This window comes from Lepisosteus oculatus, chromosome 4 (assembly GCF_040954835.1).
Source record: "Lepisosteus oculatus isolate fLepOcu1 chromosome 4, fLepOcu1.hap2, whole genome shotgun sequence".
In the NCBI taxonomy this organism is placed as follows: domain Eukaryota; kingdom Metazoa; phylum Chordata; class Actinopteri; order Semionotiformes; family Lepisosteidae; genus Lepisosteus; species Lepisosteus oculatus.
The window spans coordinates 31,167,339-31,183,734 of record NC_090699.1 but is presented as its reverse complement, the minus strand read 5'-3'; the positions used below and the strand labels follow the sequence as shown (position 1 = coordinate 31,183,734).

Sequence of the window (16,396 nt, the reverse complement as noted above, 5' to 3'; positions counted from 1 at the left end):
AAACTGTAGGAATTATAGTCTGGTTTCATACATTTTTCTGTTATGTATGGGATCATTTTACAGACTAATCACATCAATCCATGGCCAAGCTTTAATATGGGAATTTACGTCTTTGAATACAGAAATCCTGGTTAAAGTGATGCTCCTCTCAAGTATGTCCTAGAAGTTGTTTTATGAATGTCAGATTAAATGTTAAATAAGCGATGGGGTCAGGTGTTTTAACGAGGACATTCTGTTTTGTTCTGGCAAGATTAAAAAATGTCTGAATTCAGTTTTGTTGATGTGGGTGTAAACCTTCCCATGAATGCCTGTTAATTCAGAACTTGAAGACTCTTAATCAGCAAGGTCGTGTTTATCCAGGGCAGCAGATCCCTGTGTGGAGGTCTTGACCTAACAAGGTGGCACTGAATGGGTCACTGAAGGAAATATTATTTTTAACTAGCTGGAGTCTTGCATTTTTAAAAGAATTTCTGTTCTGATAATTGTGTAGTTTCTTTTATAAATACTTATTTAAAATGTAATTTCAGTGCATGACCATGTATTGTAAGTGTTAAGTTGATTTATAGACTTGTTGAGCTAGGTTTAGGCATTCTGTATGATCACAATAAAGATATACAGACATTGAAACTTTTTTATTGCTTTTCATGTCCCATGGGTTGTACGTGAATGTCAGTGAACAAGTCATATGCTTTATTTCTTTGAAAACTGAAAGTTTGAAAACAGAAAAAAAGAACCAGACAGGATTTTTCACTCTGGATTTGAAGTCTGGCGTCGTGTCTGCGTGAGAGTGTCAGCTCCAGTCCAGGCTTCTGCAGTCTCCATGTCACAGATTGTATCTCTCCCTCGTGCGTAGTTGTAGAGTAAAAGCCCACATAGGGGATCCTTTGTTTAGGAGGGTCTAGGCATGGAAGATAATTTACAAGCCGCTAAACTCTTCATGCTATTGGCTGCTCTGGCCTTGGCTGCTTCTGCGAAAAGGCATGCCCAGCACGTCTGCAGCACCAGCAGCCAGCAACTGCTCTCCAGCGCTATGATAATGATACCAAAGGCTCTCTGAAGAATGAGGTACTGTAGCCAGTTATTCTTTTGAAGCTGAAGGAAGCAAGATGGCTACCTTATAGGATATGTTGCCCATATTTGAGGGTTTCCTTTTGGGGAAAAGAAAGGTAAAACAACAGTTATTTTCAATTTGCTTGAATTGTGAAAATCATTTAGGTTTTCCTCAATTCTGTTTGAGCCTATTTTATTGTATTAGGATCCTAATATGTTCACATGTCTTGTCGCAGGTGGGGAGCAAGGATACAACCAAACCACAGAGAAAAACGCGAGTTTCCAAGGTAACGGATGCCTAATTTTACATCTTTAGTCATGCCATTGGTTCATAGAGTGCTTTACTGTGTTCATAATGGTAAGATAAAGAAGGTGTAAGCACCTGCTTTTGTTAATGGAAATGAAATAAAGAACATCTGAATATGGGGAGACAAATTTTATGTCTGTGGTATTATTAGAAATGTGCTCTTGTGAGATACTATTTTCAGTTGTTGTTTTATTTGGGTTCAGTGCAGTCTGGAGCTGAAACAGGAAAGGTAAGCTCTGTGAATGAAAACACACAGGACTTCAGAGAAATGCACTTGAATCAGGAAGGAAGTTTTTTTTTTTCTTCTAGCTTTAAAAAGCTCAGCCTCACAATATTATCGTACCTGACAGTTTGCACAATTTTTTATACATTGAAGTTTGTAAGTCCTTTTATTTTAAAAGTAAAGGGATAGACAATTCAAATAAAAGCAACTGATATTCTTAATTTGAAACAAATGCATGAAAGGGAAGAAGGATTTAGGCATCTTCAGATTTACTGGCTTTTTTTTAAATACAGTAACTTGTAAATTCAGAGAAGAAGGGAGGTTTGGCAGCATTAAACTAATTCACATATTGTAAAGAGCATGTGATGTTTGATTGAGTTTTTTAACTGTTGTAGTTTTTCTCTAGGTGCACTTCGTTTCTGCCACTTTGGCCAAAGACATACTGGCTAACTTAGCTGTTGTCCTTAAATTTGTCCCTGTGTGTGTGCACCCTGTGATGTCCTGGTGTCCTGTTCAGAGTGTAGACCTCCTTATGCCCTATGCTGCCTAGTTAGGCTCTGAGTTATTATTGTGCTAATCAGGAATAAAAGACTTTCTAGTCATAGATAGAAAGTAATGGCTTTTAAATTTTTAGATGCACTGTTCTTGAAATGAAGTAATGTTTACGAGGAAAACTAACTCAAATCTGTAAGTGCTGAAACAGAAACAGCACATCTCCACGTTTTCTGTTCAGGCCACCTGTTGTATTTTCCAGTAGAGACAAGAGCAGTTCCGTGTGATTACTGTATGGATTTTCATACATTTAGAGATAAGTACTCTGCAACGAAATAGCTTCCTTCTGCAGGCCAACATCTAAGTGAAAGATTCATAAGATGTTGATTAAAGAAGCATCTTATCTCTGTTGGTAAAGTTGAAGCTAATGTGAATGACCATTACAAGAAACAAAATCTACAGATCTCCTGTCATAGACTCAGTCACAACAGAGCGCACCTGCTTCAGGAATGCATACTTCAAAACTGTTAATATGGTGGATTACTAAGTTATAAGTGTTCTAAAAAACCTTGTTTTATGCAAACCTTAAAACTTGAACTGTAAGCTAGCTACATATATACTTCTTTGTTTTGTGCAGATCATGTCTGTTGTATAAGGAAAGGAAATGCTCATTTGTTCTTGGTCTGGAAATCTAACAACTGCCTAATCAGTATATAAATACAGTATCTGCTGCCTCCTGCCTGGGCAGTGCTGTTTTGATCAGCAAGACACAGAACACCAATGGCCACTGGCCAGTATTGAAGACGCCGGAATCTGTTCTGATGTCAATAGTATTAACCTATGAAGTCGGTGAGCTGTTCCTTGAGTGATAGGTACTGTTCTGCTTCCTCAAAACCACCCACCTTGAGAATATGTATGTACACTGAGCATCAGAAGAAACAGAACAGGGACACTCTATGCATTTGTGTTCTTAGAAAAATAAATTGGATTTGGACATTTGGACATAAGTGATGCTGAGCACCTTTTGAATGTCAAGCCTGGTTAAAATCTGGTACACGCTTGTCCAATGTTTACAATGAGACAGAGTCACATAAGACAGTATCAACAACCTGGTGCAAATCATGTGACACAGAATTCCAGCTTGTATTGTTTCGGACAGGGGCCACACATGCTACAAGTCTGTGCATTGTTTTTTCCATTATTTCATTTTTTTATAGTTACTGTGAAATTTGTTGCCATTCCAGATGGATGCTTTTAATGCTCAGTAAACATAAATAACCTTGATTGTACTGGTGTGTTTGTATTTTTTTGCCATTTATATTTGAGACCTAAGGGGGTCTCAACTGCTTTGTATACAGTAACCACTAGACCAGAAGTGCACTATACATGTTGTAATACGTGCTGAAAATCCTGGGTAAGGTAGTGTAACTCATAACAGCTATAATTTCTACTTCAAAGAGTTTTCACAGACAACTGGGATGGACTAAAGCTTTCAAATTGTCTCAGAAGTCAAGGAGCTGAATAATTACAAGGGATTTTCAAGAGTCATAGACAGGTCTGCAGGTCTGCGTATAGGGAAACAATATCTAGCTATTGAGTGTGCATGTAATATCATAGTTAAGCTCCGCAAAAACTCTCTTTTCTCAGTGGTCTACAAAGCATCATGCACATAAATATTGATAGAATGACCTATGAGACACATAGACTAGATGACAAAAGTGCAGGCTAGACTTTAATGCAGGAAATACCCATTCAACAACACCCTTCTTTACCTTAATCTTTTTGCTAACTAAAATAGCACTCTGTGTGCTTAGCCAGTGATGATATGGAGTGCATTGCTTGTGATTGTTAAATACTAAATGCAAACGTTATTTTACCAACTGGAACATCCACTTTAAATGTCCCAGTTTTATTTTTACTTGTGTAAGTAATGAATGTGGAAGAGTTTTTTTTATCTTGCTTGTCTTTGTGAATAGAAGAGTTGCAACACCTTGTTGTTTTGAAAGAAAACAGTTTGGAGTGTGAGTTGGCCGGTCCTTGTAATCACTGTTTAGCAGCAGTTGCATGAATTTACAATTGGAATCTGTGTTTTCAAGAAACCTGGTGAGGGAAAATAGTGCTGGCAACCAGTCTGACTCCAGGCTCCAGTTTGAAGAGAAGACCTGTGTGATAGTTCTGTTGTGCATAGAAATGGGGAGAACCAGGGTATTTAGCCATGGCTTAATTACTTAGTTACTGATACAAATGGATGTCTGACACACATGTTACACTGGAACCTTCAGGGCACAGCTCTATAGTTTAACATCTGATTACCACAATGATTATATACTTTGCAGACTTTGTTTTGTGGACTTTTGTGGTAATTGTTGGAATAGTATTTTGTATGGCAGATGTGATTTCAAACTATATGTCTGACTCTATTTGGTAATATTTATTTTACTATGCATTATACCACAAAAACCACAAGGCTTATAAAAAAAGTCATATTTGTTGTTGCCATAGTCATATTAGTATATGGTTTTGTAATTAAGTGTAATATGAGTTTTTATTTTAGTAACATAAGGCTTCTAATTTTGTTAGAGTAAATATAGTTCAGACAGCTTAGTTCTGGGGATATTGCTGTTAAACCGTACAATAGTCCATATTGCAGTGTCACAGAAATTAAAATGATTCTTTCGATTTTAACTACTACTTTTACCCCAGGATAAAGAGCAAATACATCAACAGCTGCTTCTGGTGATGCACATAAAAGATTTTGTGTGATTATTTTCTTATGCTGTTCAAATGTAATGAAAGCCACAAGAAAAAGAAAACACTTTCCAACCATGATTTATTTTAAGTATTGAACACTAGGTTCATTGTTCATTGGGACTTAATGCTCCGTGGTGCTTTCCTATGTCATTTCTTTTAATATGTCTCAGCTGAAATTAGATTGTGCTGGAGATCAACAATTAATTTTGTTGATTAAGCTCTACAATACAGAGAACTCAAACTGTTGATACTAATGCAAGTTTATGTGAAAGACAAACAAAATTGAACTATAGTTGAATCGTCATTATAGCACAACATAAATTTCATGATTTGCACTCGAAAGACAACTTAGATTTTTACTCTTAAAATGCCTAGAATCCTTCTTAAATCTAAAAATGGAGAATATATTTTAATGGACTATTTTATTAGAATGACTGTGTCATAACAAGTAAAAATAGTTTTCTTTTTATATAATAGTAACAAACATGGCAGTTTTCTATTAACACATCTGTGGTGTTTCAGTAGTGTACATGTCTCTTCTCATCTTTGGTTTGAGGCTTCCTCTGTGTGTGTAATTAGAGCACTGCTAGAAATGGCGAGAACAGAAAAACCACATCTTTTTCTCTAAGCATTCGACAGCTTATTCTGAACTTCCCAGTGCTGTTTTTTTTTATCAAGAACATCAAAAAAAAGTTGCAAATTAGTCAAGATCATTTGGCCCTTCTTGCTTGTTTGGTATTTTGGTAGCTGCATGACCACTGTTTTTGACACTGACTTCTTGACTGGCGCATTCTTTTCAACAAAATGGTTCCTCACCATGTTGTAGATATCGACACCTTTGTTGTTTTAAGAGACAACAATGTCAAAACCCCCTCTTTGATGGTGAAGTCTTCATACGTTGTATGAAAAAAACATCAGCTGAGCAATATCACTTGAGTCTACTGATTAATCTAACTGAATTGAGAACCATTGACAAGCACCTATATCCTGCTCCAGCTACTCCTGGAGCAGGACCAGTTAAAGTTATATTAACAGTGTTTTTTAGAATCATATTATGAGTTACTCATTGACAGGTGGTAAGCGAGGTGTTGGCAAACCTTGGTTATCAACAAACATGCAGTAAAATAACTCCCCTGCAGCAGTGTACTTCCTGTCTGTTGCACAGACAAATTCAAACACAAATCTGACTAATTTCAATGAATCTTTGACTCTCGGTGTGTCCATATAACTGCAGAGAGACAATCTGCTTTGTAGAGTTATTTTGTTGCTTCTACAGTGCAAATCAAAACACTACATACATAATGTTTTTAATGATGATGGTGTTCTTGCATTGATGACGATGGTGATCTTGCCTGCTTTTTGCTCACTTTTGTTTTCATGTTTTGTTGATCTAAAGGTTGAGTCGTATGGACATTCAGTAAATGGCACAAAGTCAAGTCAGATGGAAGAATCCTTTTCTATGCAAGAGGAGGATCTCGCCTTGCAGATTTACCCCATCTCACCAGTGGTCAAGGAAGAGCAAGACGCACACCCCATTCTGGAAAAGGAGCAGGTGGGAGACAGTGCACAGCAACCTTCTCACCTCTGTGATTCTGGGAACAATCCCGAAAACTGGAACCACAATGGAGAAAGAAAAACAAGTTGTCTGGAATCTCCACCTAACTTCCAAGAATCTTTCCCATGGCACCCCAGAAACAGCCCTAAATCCAAGGCTGAGTCACTCTTGGAAGATACTGTGCCACTAAAAAAGATTAAGCTAGAGGAGAACTGTGTGGGAATTCATCATCAGATCTCTTTGGCACAGTTAGAAAGCGATGGAGACTATGAGGATGGATTAACCACTTTGGCTGCTGTTGTTTGCTACTCAATATCTAAAAGGCAGGCAGTAAGTGACGGTATTACAAAACCCATCTCCCCCTTTTCAAGAAATGAGACTTGCAAACTAGAGGAAACAGAGGTCACCACAGATGATGCTTGTTCTACAAGTGGTGCTACAAACGGTGCTACAAGTCTTGAAAACATAGATGCCTCCTTTTGCAGAAACTCTTTGGTGCTCTCTCATCCAAGTCTCCAATCATTGGTTGAGAAAAGAAACATAAGCATTGAACAGGCCATAGCTATCGAGGCTCTGACGGAGCTTTCAGTAATTCCACTGCAAAACCTTGCACAAACCGCTGAAACCTGTCATAGCCCAGAGGTAAGTACACCTCCACCAGGCAAAGCTGAACTTCCAAATGACAAGAATTCAGCATCAGGCTCTTGCCTAAGAGACACCCTCACAGTCAGTTCACTGCAGCATGAGAATGGCACTCTTCCTGCTTTACTGCATAATCAAGGCAGCATTAATAATTCTCAAACCTTATTGTCAACAGGCAAACTTTCCTTACAGGATCTTTTAGAAGCCAGTTCTTTAACAGATAAGATCCAAACTCATGTAAGTCCTGAAAAACAGTGTTCTTACATTGAACAAAGCCTCAATTTCCACAGAGACCACACGATATTTAGAACACAAGGGTTAGATGGTCGAGGTGCCCCCTTTCAAGGACATAAGCAATCCCCTTGTTCAGATGGGTCTCTCCTACCTAATAAAAGGGTCAGGAATAAGGATGAGGAAGATGTGGCAGCTCAGCTGGCCCAGCTTGCATTCATTATTGAATCAAGTCACAAAAAAGGCCAAGTGAATTCCTCAGGAGTCGATGAAACGTCCACTGCCCAGCTGGCCCCGCACGCTCCCCAAGGATTCCCCCTTCAGCCCATCAAGAACAATCATCACTCACTGCTGCAAGGCCTGAGCACGTCTCCACTGAAGAAGACCAGAACACCCCCTTCCAAGCAGAGAACTAAAAAAGCACAGTTGCAAAAGCTTGAAGACACCAACGGACACCTTTGGGGACAGTCACCCGCGAATCATGTTGGACATTTTCCCAAAAGAGGTGCAAACACCAAGGCACCCCAAAGAACCAAAGTCCAAAAGGTGTTCCCACAAAGACAAATGGTGCAGAACCACAAATCACCCCTGTTTCCTCCACAGACTCAAATAGACCTGAAAAGCTATCTTGCAGAGGTGTCTCAGGACAAACAGGCTCTTATTTACCAGAATAATCCTCAAGATGGTGTTAAGTCTGAACTTTTAGAACATAATTCTCTTTTACAGTCTGTTTCTTGTAAAAACTCTGGGCTTCCACCTTCAAATGACTCCTCTGAACTTCATCCTGATTGGAACACTGATGGGCATTTAATACAGAAAAGTGAACACCTGGAAGGTTCACTGAGGCAAAAAACAGAATGTGATTCAAATACTCAGGTAGCTCAATCATTAGATGGGCAGCAACATGGTGCTAATTTAGACACAGGCTCTGCTAAGGTCCAATTCTATGTTCAAGCCTCTCAAGACAGAAATGAACCTCCAAGCAGCAAAATATATTCCAACGAATCAAAAATCAGCTCTCTAGGTCAGCTGCCACCTGCCTCAACAGCGGAGGGATGTATCAAGATAGAAACATCTGGTTCTGTTACTGTCCTTTCCACATCAAATCTGAACTCCAGTGGTGTAGAACCCAACTTCAATGGGGAATCAACGCCAACCAAAAACACTTTAAACAGCTTTCTTGAGTCTCCTCTTAACTTCTTGGACACCCCAACCAAAAATCTGATTGACACACCTTCCAAAAAAGGATCGGACTTTCCAACTTGTGATTGTGTGGGTAAGTGAAAAGGCTGTAATGAGTTTGTTATTCAAACATTGTTAAATGCCACATTAAGGCCTTCAAAATATCTGTTTAGAAGGATGGATTTCCAATAGATAGTAATGTCCTGACTTAACCTGACTATTCATACAGCGTGTATATTCTTAACAAGTTGTGCTGTTTTAATTACCTTATATACTCCCAAACAACATATTTCTGCTTCTAGAACATTATTAACTATAAATATTATAGCCTTTAAAGCATTCATATACAGCAAAAAGTAAATGTATGGTGATGGATAAGATTTACATTCTGTTGAAAAATGTTTTTGTAAAGCTAGATAAAAACATTTTGCTGCAAGACAGACGAAGAACACATTAGCAGACAGAATGCACTGGTACCTGTTGAATGGAACCAGTATGTACCAATTGTGATTGAGTAAAGTAATGGAAAATATGTTGATGCTGCTGAAGTTCTTCCATTCAGTCTAATGCACATTCCAGGTGCTCTAGTAATCATCTCCAATCCATAGAAAAAATGTACTTCTCAGATGTCAAAATATATCCTGATTTGTTTTTCAAAACATTTAATACTGTATGTAACCATAATTTGTAACCAAGTAACCATGATTTTGAAAATTATTTTTTTTAGATGAGCGGTAACATCTAAATAAGTGAAGCAAAAAAACATTTGATGTTTTCTGAAATGATAAATTCCTTTCTCTGCCTGTGGGCAATTAAATAAATATGTACACTTTTCTGGCTAGAACAAATTATAGAGAAAGAGGAAGGACCATACTACACACATCTTGGATCAGGACCAAGTGTTTCTGCAGTGCGGGAGATGATGGAAAACAGGTAGGCCTGCATATATTTTATTAGTGTGAGAGAATTTTAGGAAGTAAGAGTGCTTCTGTGTGTTCTGTTTATACACCAGAGACCTTGGTGGAGACTTAATGAAAAAACAGCCCCGGACCAGTTGGGGATTTCTTTAGCATATGTTCATGTTGTTCTGGAAGACTCACTTTTTTGCGCAGTGTCATGCAAATAAATAGTACAGCTGGTACAGACCGATATGTAAATTAGCCACGCGGAGAAAACTGTCTCCTGCAGTTTTTTTGCACTAATGGCTGGCGTGTAGGCCAAAACTCATTGGGAAAATACATCATAATTGAATTTGGATTTTAAGGCAATCTTACTGCTTTGGAGAATACACTACTTACCCTCTTTTTGACTGGTGGCAGCAGATAGATTTTAGAATAAATAACGTGAATGGATTCTGCCCATGGTCCACACCTTGCAGGCAGTGCAGTCTTCTGTGTTCTGTTTGTACTGGCCAGTGAAGGGAGATTGCTGTGTGGCAGCTGTGTCACTGTGCTCTCTTGAGCCTCCTGGTGTATTTCTTTTCTTCTGGTGACTCAGTGGGCTGGATGTGATAACATGCCACCATTCACAAATGAAGCTTCAAGGCACTTTAGGAAAGCTCAGATTTAAATGTCATTGAAATTGCCGATAAGCATTTTGCCTTAATGAGGACGGATTGAACTTTTGACCCAGTCACGTAAAGTGGACTTTTGTTCATTTGTTTCACAGTGAATTAGAGCTTCAGAGCTTTTGAAATGTTATTAGGAATTATGTGGTTTATTAAGTGCAATATTAGTATTGAAAAAAGCAAAACATTGAACATTTTAATGTAAAGAAAATTATGGATGTACACGTTTTTAAAAATTGTTAAGATTCCACAGAAAAACAAAGATTTTTTTTCTTTACTGTACCCTTTCAAGTAAATTTATTTTTTGTCTCATTACAGTCAAATTATTATTAGACAAAACAGAGAACAATCAATAAATTAGATTTTGGTTTTAAAGTTACTAAAACAGCTTGCAACAATCTGGGAGGGGATTAAAATTAAATTCCTCAAATATTACATAATTACGTAAAATACAGAATTATTCTTCAAAATCAAATTCTGTCGGCTGCATGCTATTATCTACTCTTTCATTCCATATAGTCAGGGAATACAGAGCATAACACAGCACGTGTTGGAGCAGAGTCACAATAAAGGAGCAAACAGGGAAGAAACCTGTATCTCATCAAATAAAAGGATACTATTCAGGCCTAATTCACTCAACAGAAGCTAAACGAATGGTAAAATATTTCCATACGCAAAATAATACATCACTAAATAATGAGAGCTTACTTAACCCGAAGGATAATTTCGCTGAAGTGTAAGACAGCAGTCCCTTATTAAAAGTCTGGACTCCATTGGTCTAAGTGCTCAGATTACTTCTTGCTCTAAAAGGGATTAAAATAATTAACTGAGAATTTGTCTAGGCTGAATTTAGATTTAGCACCAGTGTTTGGCCATTTAGATCTTTGGCCATTGTTACTGCCTCAAGTGAGACAATTAGCCAATGATACTGTTTATGCAAATAACAAATGCACATTATTTTTTCCTATTAGAATGGAGTGTTTTTGATGGAATTTTGTTTTTATGTGGCTACAGCCTAAAATGAAACGGTATCTTGAAAAAATACTAGTTGTGTCAATAATAATAATAATTTCAAGCATCGTGCTTTATCTGTATTTTAGATGTTACCATGTCACAGTTTGGTTCGAATTCCCATGTACTCTGTGTATGCCTGGTTTAAGTATAGTGAAATCTTGCCTTCCGCTGTTGCAGGTATGGGGAGAAAGGGAAAGCGGTGCGTGTTGAAGTGGTGGTCTACACCGGAAAGGAAGGAAAGAGCTCCCAAGGTTGTCCAATAGCAAAATGGGTAGGTGACAGCAAAAGAGGAAGATCTAAGTTCCAATGTTTTATTATATTAATTTGTTTTCATCCACTACAAATGACCTGATCGACGGAATGAAATTCCAGAAAAAATAAGAAACTTGGCAATACCAACACCTTCTCGGTCAGAAAAACAAAGAATGATGGTCTCACACTGCTATGAGTGGTATAAGGGTCTTGTACTTAAAGATCTTAACCTGCTCTGATTTGTGTACCATTGTATGGGTTACAAGTGTCTTCTTAAACTGAAAGCCAATGAAATGTAAAAGATGTGCTGGACAATTTGTGACTTTGTCAATTGCTAAGCTGAGTGTTGTGACACAATCCAGGTGATCCGGCGTGCCAGCGTGGAAGAGAAGCTGCTCTGCCTGGTGAGAAAGCGAGCAGGTCACTGCTGTCAGAATGCTGTGGTGGTCATCCTCATCCTGGCTTGGGAAGGGATCCCGCGTATAGTAGCAGACACTCTGTACCAGGAGCTTACCGAGACGCTCTGCAAGTATGGTTCACCAACCAGCCGGAGATGTGCTCTAAATGAAGAGTGAGTACCGGTTTCCTGCCGGCATTTCCCTGGTCAGCTCAAAATGCACTTTCTTGTTGCCATGTCAGCAGAAAGCATACCGCAATGATGGCTTAATGGCATGCTGTACTTCTAGGAACACGTAACATAGGCGACAGTATTTGTTTCCCATCTTATTCCACATTGCTGAATGAACACTACTAAATTTGTGCTAGGTGTACTGCATCAAATGTTTTCAGAAAATGGTGAAGAATTGTTAAAGAGGTGTAATAATTTGGATGAGTAGACTTATGTCCTGTTCCTTGAATACTTTTGCTCTTAATCCAAGCCTTTACATACTTTATTACTTTGGAAACTGGTTTTCATGAAAGACAGAAAGTTCTGTCGTGTTTATTTTTGTTTTTCTGGAGTCACTAATTGTTGTCAGAATCCTCAAGTGTTTGACCTGTGACTTGGCTCAATGGCTGTAACTCACACAATCCTCTTGGGAGCAGATGAGATAGTAGGATACCGCAGCAGTAGTGTGGGTTCTAGACTCTCACTGGAAGGTTGTGGGTTCAATTCCCAGGTGAGACACTGCTGTTGTACCTTTGAGCACTTCAACCACATTGCTCCTATAAAATACCCAGCCGTATAAATGGATACAAATGTAAGTCAGTTTGGATATAAAAGCATCAGCCGTTACACTTTCTAGTATGCTGTTAGTAAGGTGTGCAAACATACAGCTTCAACACACAACACAGCACCTGCATACCCATCTGTCATCTGGTATGTGTCCCCTCAAATACTGTTCCCACAGCCTAATGGATACAGATCCTGTTGTTCCTTTGCTTCGGTCTGTCACTATAATGCCTGACTGCTGTGCTGTATTTTCTTTGGATAAATCATACAAGGACTCTACAATGGTCAGTTTACATAATGTTTTGTTTGGAATATAAGAATCTTTTCTTGGGTTTGGGTGAAAATAACAGGGTCTATGTTCTTTTTTCTTTCGCTTTTTGAAACTCAGCCGAACTTGTGCCTGTCAAGGCCTTGACCCTGAGACTTCTGGAACATCCTTCTCGTTTGGCTGCTCATGGAGCATGTACTTCAATGGCTGTAAGTTTGCTCGGAGCAAATTCCCTCGCAGATTCAGACTGCTGGGAGATGACCCCATAGAGGTGAGTTTAAAACGAAACCTGTTCTAAGCTGTCTCAAAGTGTGAAGTGACAGTACAGCAGTTGTTCGCATAGATTACAACTCCAGACAATTCCTAAGGCAACTGTGACCATAATGATTGTTTATTTGTCTGATGTTCACGTAAGAAATTATGCCAAACTGAATTAGAAGTGTAAGCATTTTTCCATCAGCATTATGAATATCAAAGATAGCAGACATTTGAGAAGGTTTGAAACTAAGTGTGGCAAAATCTTAATGAGAAGCTATTTATTATCTGGAGACCAGAAATCGGACCCAGGTTCTAATGTCTATAAAAGATCAGCTCAACTGTATGAGATTCTCCTACTTTTATGATGAAAAGATCACTGGACAAAGGAATGTTAGTCTGTGCTTAAAAATGTACCACAAAATAATGCGTGTATTGGCTAAACGTGTATTAATCCACGTTTAGCCAAGCGCAGAGAAAATGAGAAAAACAGAAAGTAAGTAAAGAAGGAATAGGTTTTGATATTGTAGGAGAAACTGTGTTTTGTGGCTACCAATCTGACTCAGTACATGTTTAATATATTCTCAGATCTGATGACTGTTTTAAGAGAGACAATTTAAAATTGAAACCTATTTTGTTTATCTAGATTTGATGGGAAAGTAAATTCCAAAACATTACTAGGGAAATTTAATATGAAACAATTAATGTAGTGAACATCCATCAAGATAACATGAAAGTTTCCTCCTGCATTTGAAAGAATGCTTTCCTCCAGTCTGTCAAGAACCATTGTCTTTAACAACATCATTGTGATGCACTTGACCATTAAGTCATTTTCAGTCTGACTAAACAGTGTGTATCTGCTTTAACAATGAGGAAGATTATATTTGAATTCTGGCAGATATTCTTAATTGTTGCTACAGTTGTTGTTATTGAGCAGAATTGTGAAATACTAACTCTGTATTCAGCTGAGTAACAATGAGTTCAAGTGCTATATGGAGGCAAATTCCTGTGCCCTTCTATTGTCATTCTCTTCCTCTCTGTTGGTTTCTCAGAAGTGAGAGTAGCCTCTATCTTCTGTAACCTCACTACAAATTAAGCTTTTAAAGGCAGAGGTTTAAACTATTCAAATTTGTTAATGTAATAGAAGTGGAAAAGAAAGTGACAAGTGATTTACTTGTCAATTCATACCAACACATATAGATGCATGAATCCATATTTTATGAAAACACAATAGCTGTCCATTATAGGAGAAACACACACTTATTACATTAAATGTATCTGCTGCTGTTCTACTGAACATATTTAACATGTCGTGTTTGATTGTCACCAATTTATTTTCTTCTTGACTTTTTTTGTGTAGGAAGGGAAGTTGGAAAGTAATCTTCAGAATTTAGCAACAGACTTGGCTCCTGTGTACAAGAAACTTGCTCCGGAGGCCTTTAAGAATCAGGTAGGGTTAGGGTTAACATCCAATCTAAAATCACTTGTACATCAACAGTTCATCTGAAAAGGTATATCTCATTGTATAGATCTCATTCTGTTATAGCATGAGCACCTCAAAGCAAAACTAAAAAAAAATTCAACAATTATAGTCACTTTGTACATTAGGATATACAAAACTTAATGTTGTAATAAGTGTTATTTATTTGACTAATGTAGAAAGTTTCAATGACTTTTTCATATAATGTTTCCTTTTTTAAAATTGTTGCTGTTGCCTAGCTAGTGTATACTGTATGTGGTTTATTTGTTATTTAGTATTTAAAGAAGCTACAAGGTAAATACCAGTTTTTTGGCTCTTGCAAGTCTCCAATTGGACCCAGAACACCTGACCAATGCCAGGAGATTTCGTAGAAGAAGGGATAGCATACATACTGTATATACAGTAGGTTAAAATAGAGCACTAAGTCAAGGCTCTGTGTCACGGCCATTTGAGATTTACCCTCATTTCTGTAAAATCATGATGTTTCCACAGAAGTCTGCAGTTTCCTGTTGGTTTGTCTCATTCTTTAACAGACTCCCTCTTGCTTTATCACATTTTTCCCATGATTGTACTGTATTCCTCTCTAAGTTTTATTTCAGTTTTCCTCTGACATACTATGGCCATTTTTCATCAGAATCGCTAAAAGAGCTTTTTCTCTGACTGAAGGTGGAGCAGGAACACTTGGGTATAGACTGTCGTCTGGGTCTGAAAGAAGGCAAGCCGTTCTCAGGTGTAACAGCGTGTGTCGACTTCTGCGCTCATGCCCATAAGGACACGCACAACATGAATAATGGGAGCACCGTTGTACGTATCTCGGTAGATCGCTTCAAGCACACAGATTCTTTTCTGAGCGAGCTGTGCAGAAACTGTTGTGGAACCTTGGTTTGCAGTTACAGATTTTGTGAGTCAGTTTAATGGAAATAATGGCAAAGCCCATTAATAATGCTGCATGTTTATTTATATGAAGACCCACAAAGGATAACGAGGAATTTTAGTTGTTTTGGTCTTTAGCATTATTAAAGCCATTTTGTGTATGAAACCACTACATTCAGAAGGAGGTCGTCTTTACAGTGATTCCAGTAACTATGTCTGCACATATTCTACACATGATTTGCTGGAGCCACTGTATTGTAGAGACCTGTAAATGGGGAAAAGACAGACCAGAGAGACCAGTCAGGCTCTCTTTCATACGGCTTCTCCCCCATGTCTGAGCAGGTATGCACTTTAACGAAGGAGGACAACCGTGCGGTGAGGAACATACCTGAGGACGAGCAGCTGCACGTGCTGCCCCTGTACAAGATCTCCGACACGGATGAGTTCGGCAGCGTGGAGGGCCAGAGGGCCAAGATGGAGACGGGCGCCCTGCAGGCCCTGTCTGCCTTCCCCAGAGAGGTGCGCCTGCTGGCGGAGCCCGTCAAGTCGGCCCGCAAGAAGAAACTGGAAGCAAAGCGGGCAGCAGCGGAGAAACAGAACAGCCAGGAGCGGAAACAGACCAGCCCAGCGAAGCTCAAAAATGAGCAGGAGAGAAGCTCTCAGTGTATCACAGGTGAATGGCGTGTCCTTGCCTGTTTTTTTTAAAGTGTGTGTATCTGTAAGCTTCTGTTGCTTTGCTGCTGGGTTGTGCCTGAGTAGCTTAGGTTTAGGTTACAGTGCGGAGTGGGTGATCGGCATTATGCCTTTCTGTCTTGGATCAGCAGATATTAGTCCAAACAACAACAAAAAAACACTCTGTGCACTCTCAGGAGGAGAGGACTGAACTGACCTCCACTTTTTGTTGTCACATTGCATCTAATCACATTGTTACTTTTCTGTTGACAGGCAGGACAAATCATTTACTGGCCCTGTTTATCCAGTTGTGTGTAGTTTTAATGAGAGAAAAGTAAGCACTTAACATTTTTAACATTAGAATTAAAAAGAGGATGTTTAAAGTGTACAATACACTGTAAAGAATACCTT

General features: G+C 38.6%; 1 protein-coding gene across 3 annotated transcripts in view; it reads left to right on the top strand.

Moving 5' to 3' along the window:
• Positions 1–16,396, top strand: part of tet1 (tet methylcytosine dioxygenase 1) — a 52,934-nt gene that overhangs the window by 27,001 nt on the left and 9,537 nt on the right. For 2 of the 3 annotated variants that reach the window (XM_015346985.2, XM_015346984.2), the window contains exons 3-11: positions 1,287–1,337; positions 6,220–8,527; positions 9,276–9,366; positions 11,192–11,285; positions 11,629–11,837; positions 12,826–12,976; positions 14,321–14,410; positions 15,107–15,244; positions 15,656–15,986. In XM_015346985.2, coding sequence (XP_015202471.2) covers positions 1,287–1,337; positions 6,220–8,527; positions 9,276–9,366; positions 11,192–11,285; positions 11,629–11,837; positions 12,826–12,976; positions 14,321–14,410; positions 15,107–15,244; positions 15,656–15,986 — 3,463 coding nt within the window. Of the gene's footprint in view, positions 1–1,071; positions 1,167–1,286; positions 1,338–6,219; positions 8,528–9,275; positions 9,367–11,191; positions 11,286–11,628; positions 11,838–12,825; positions 12,977–14,320; positions 14,411–15,106; positions 15,245–15,655; positions 15,987–16,396 lie in introns of those variants that run through there. The other variant, XM_015346986.2, reaches the window with a different exon arrangement.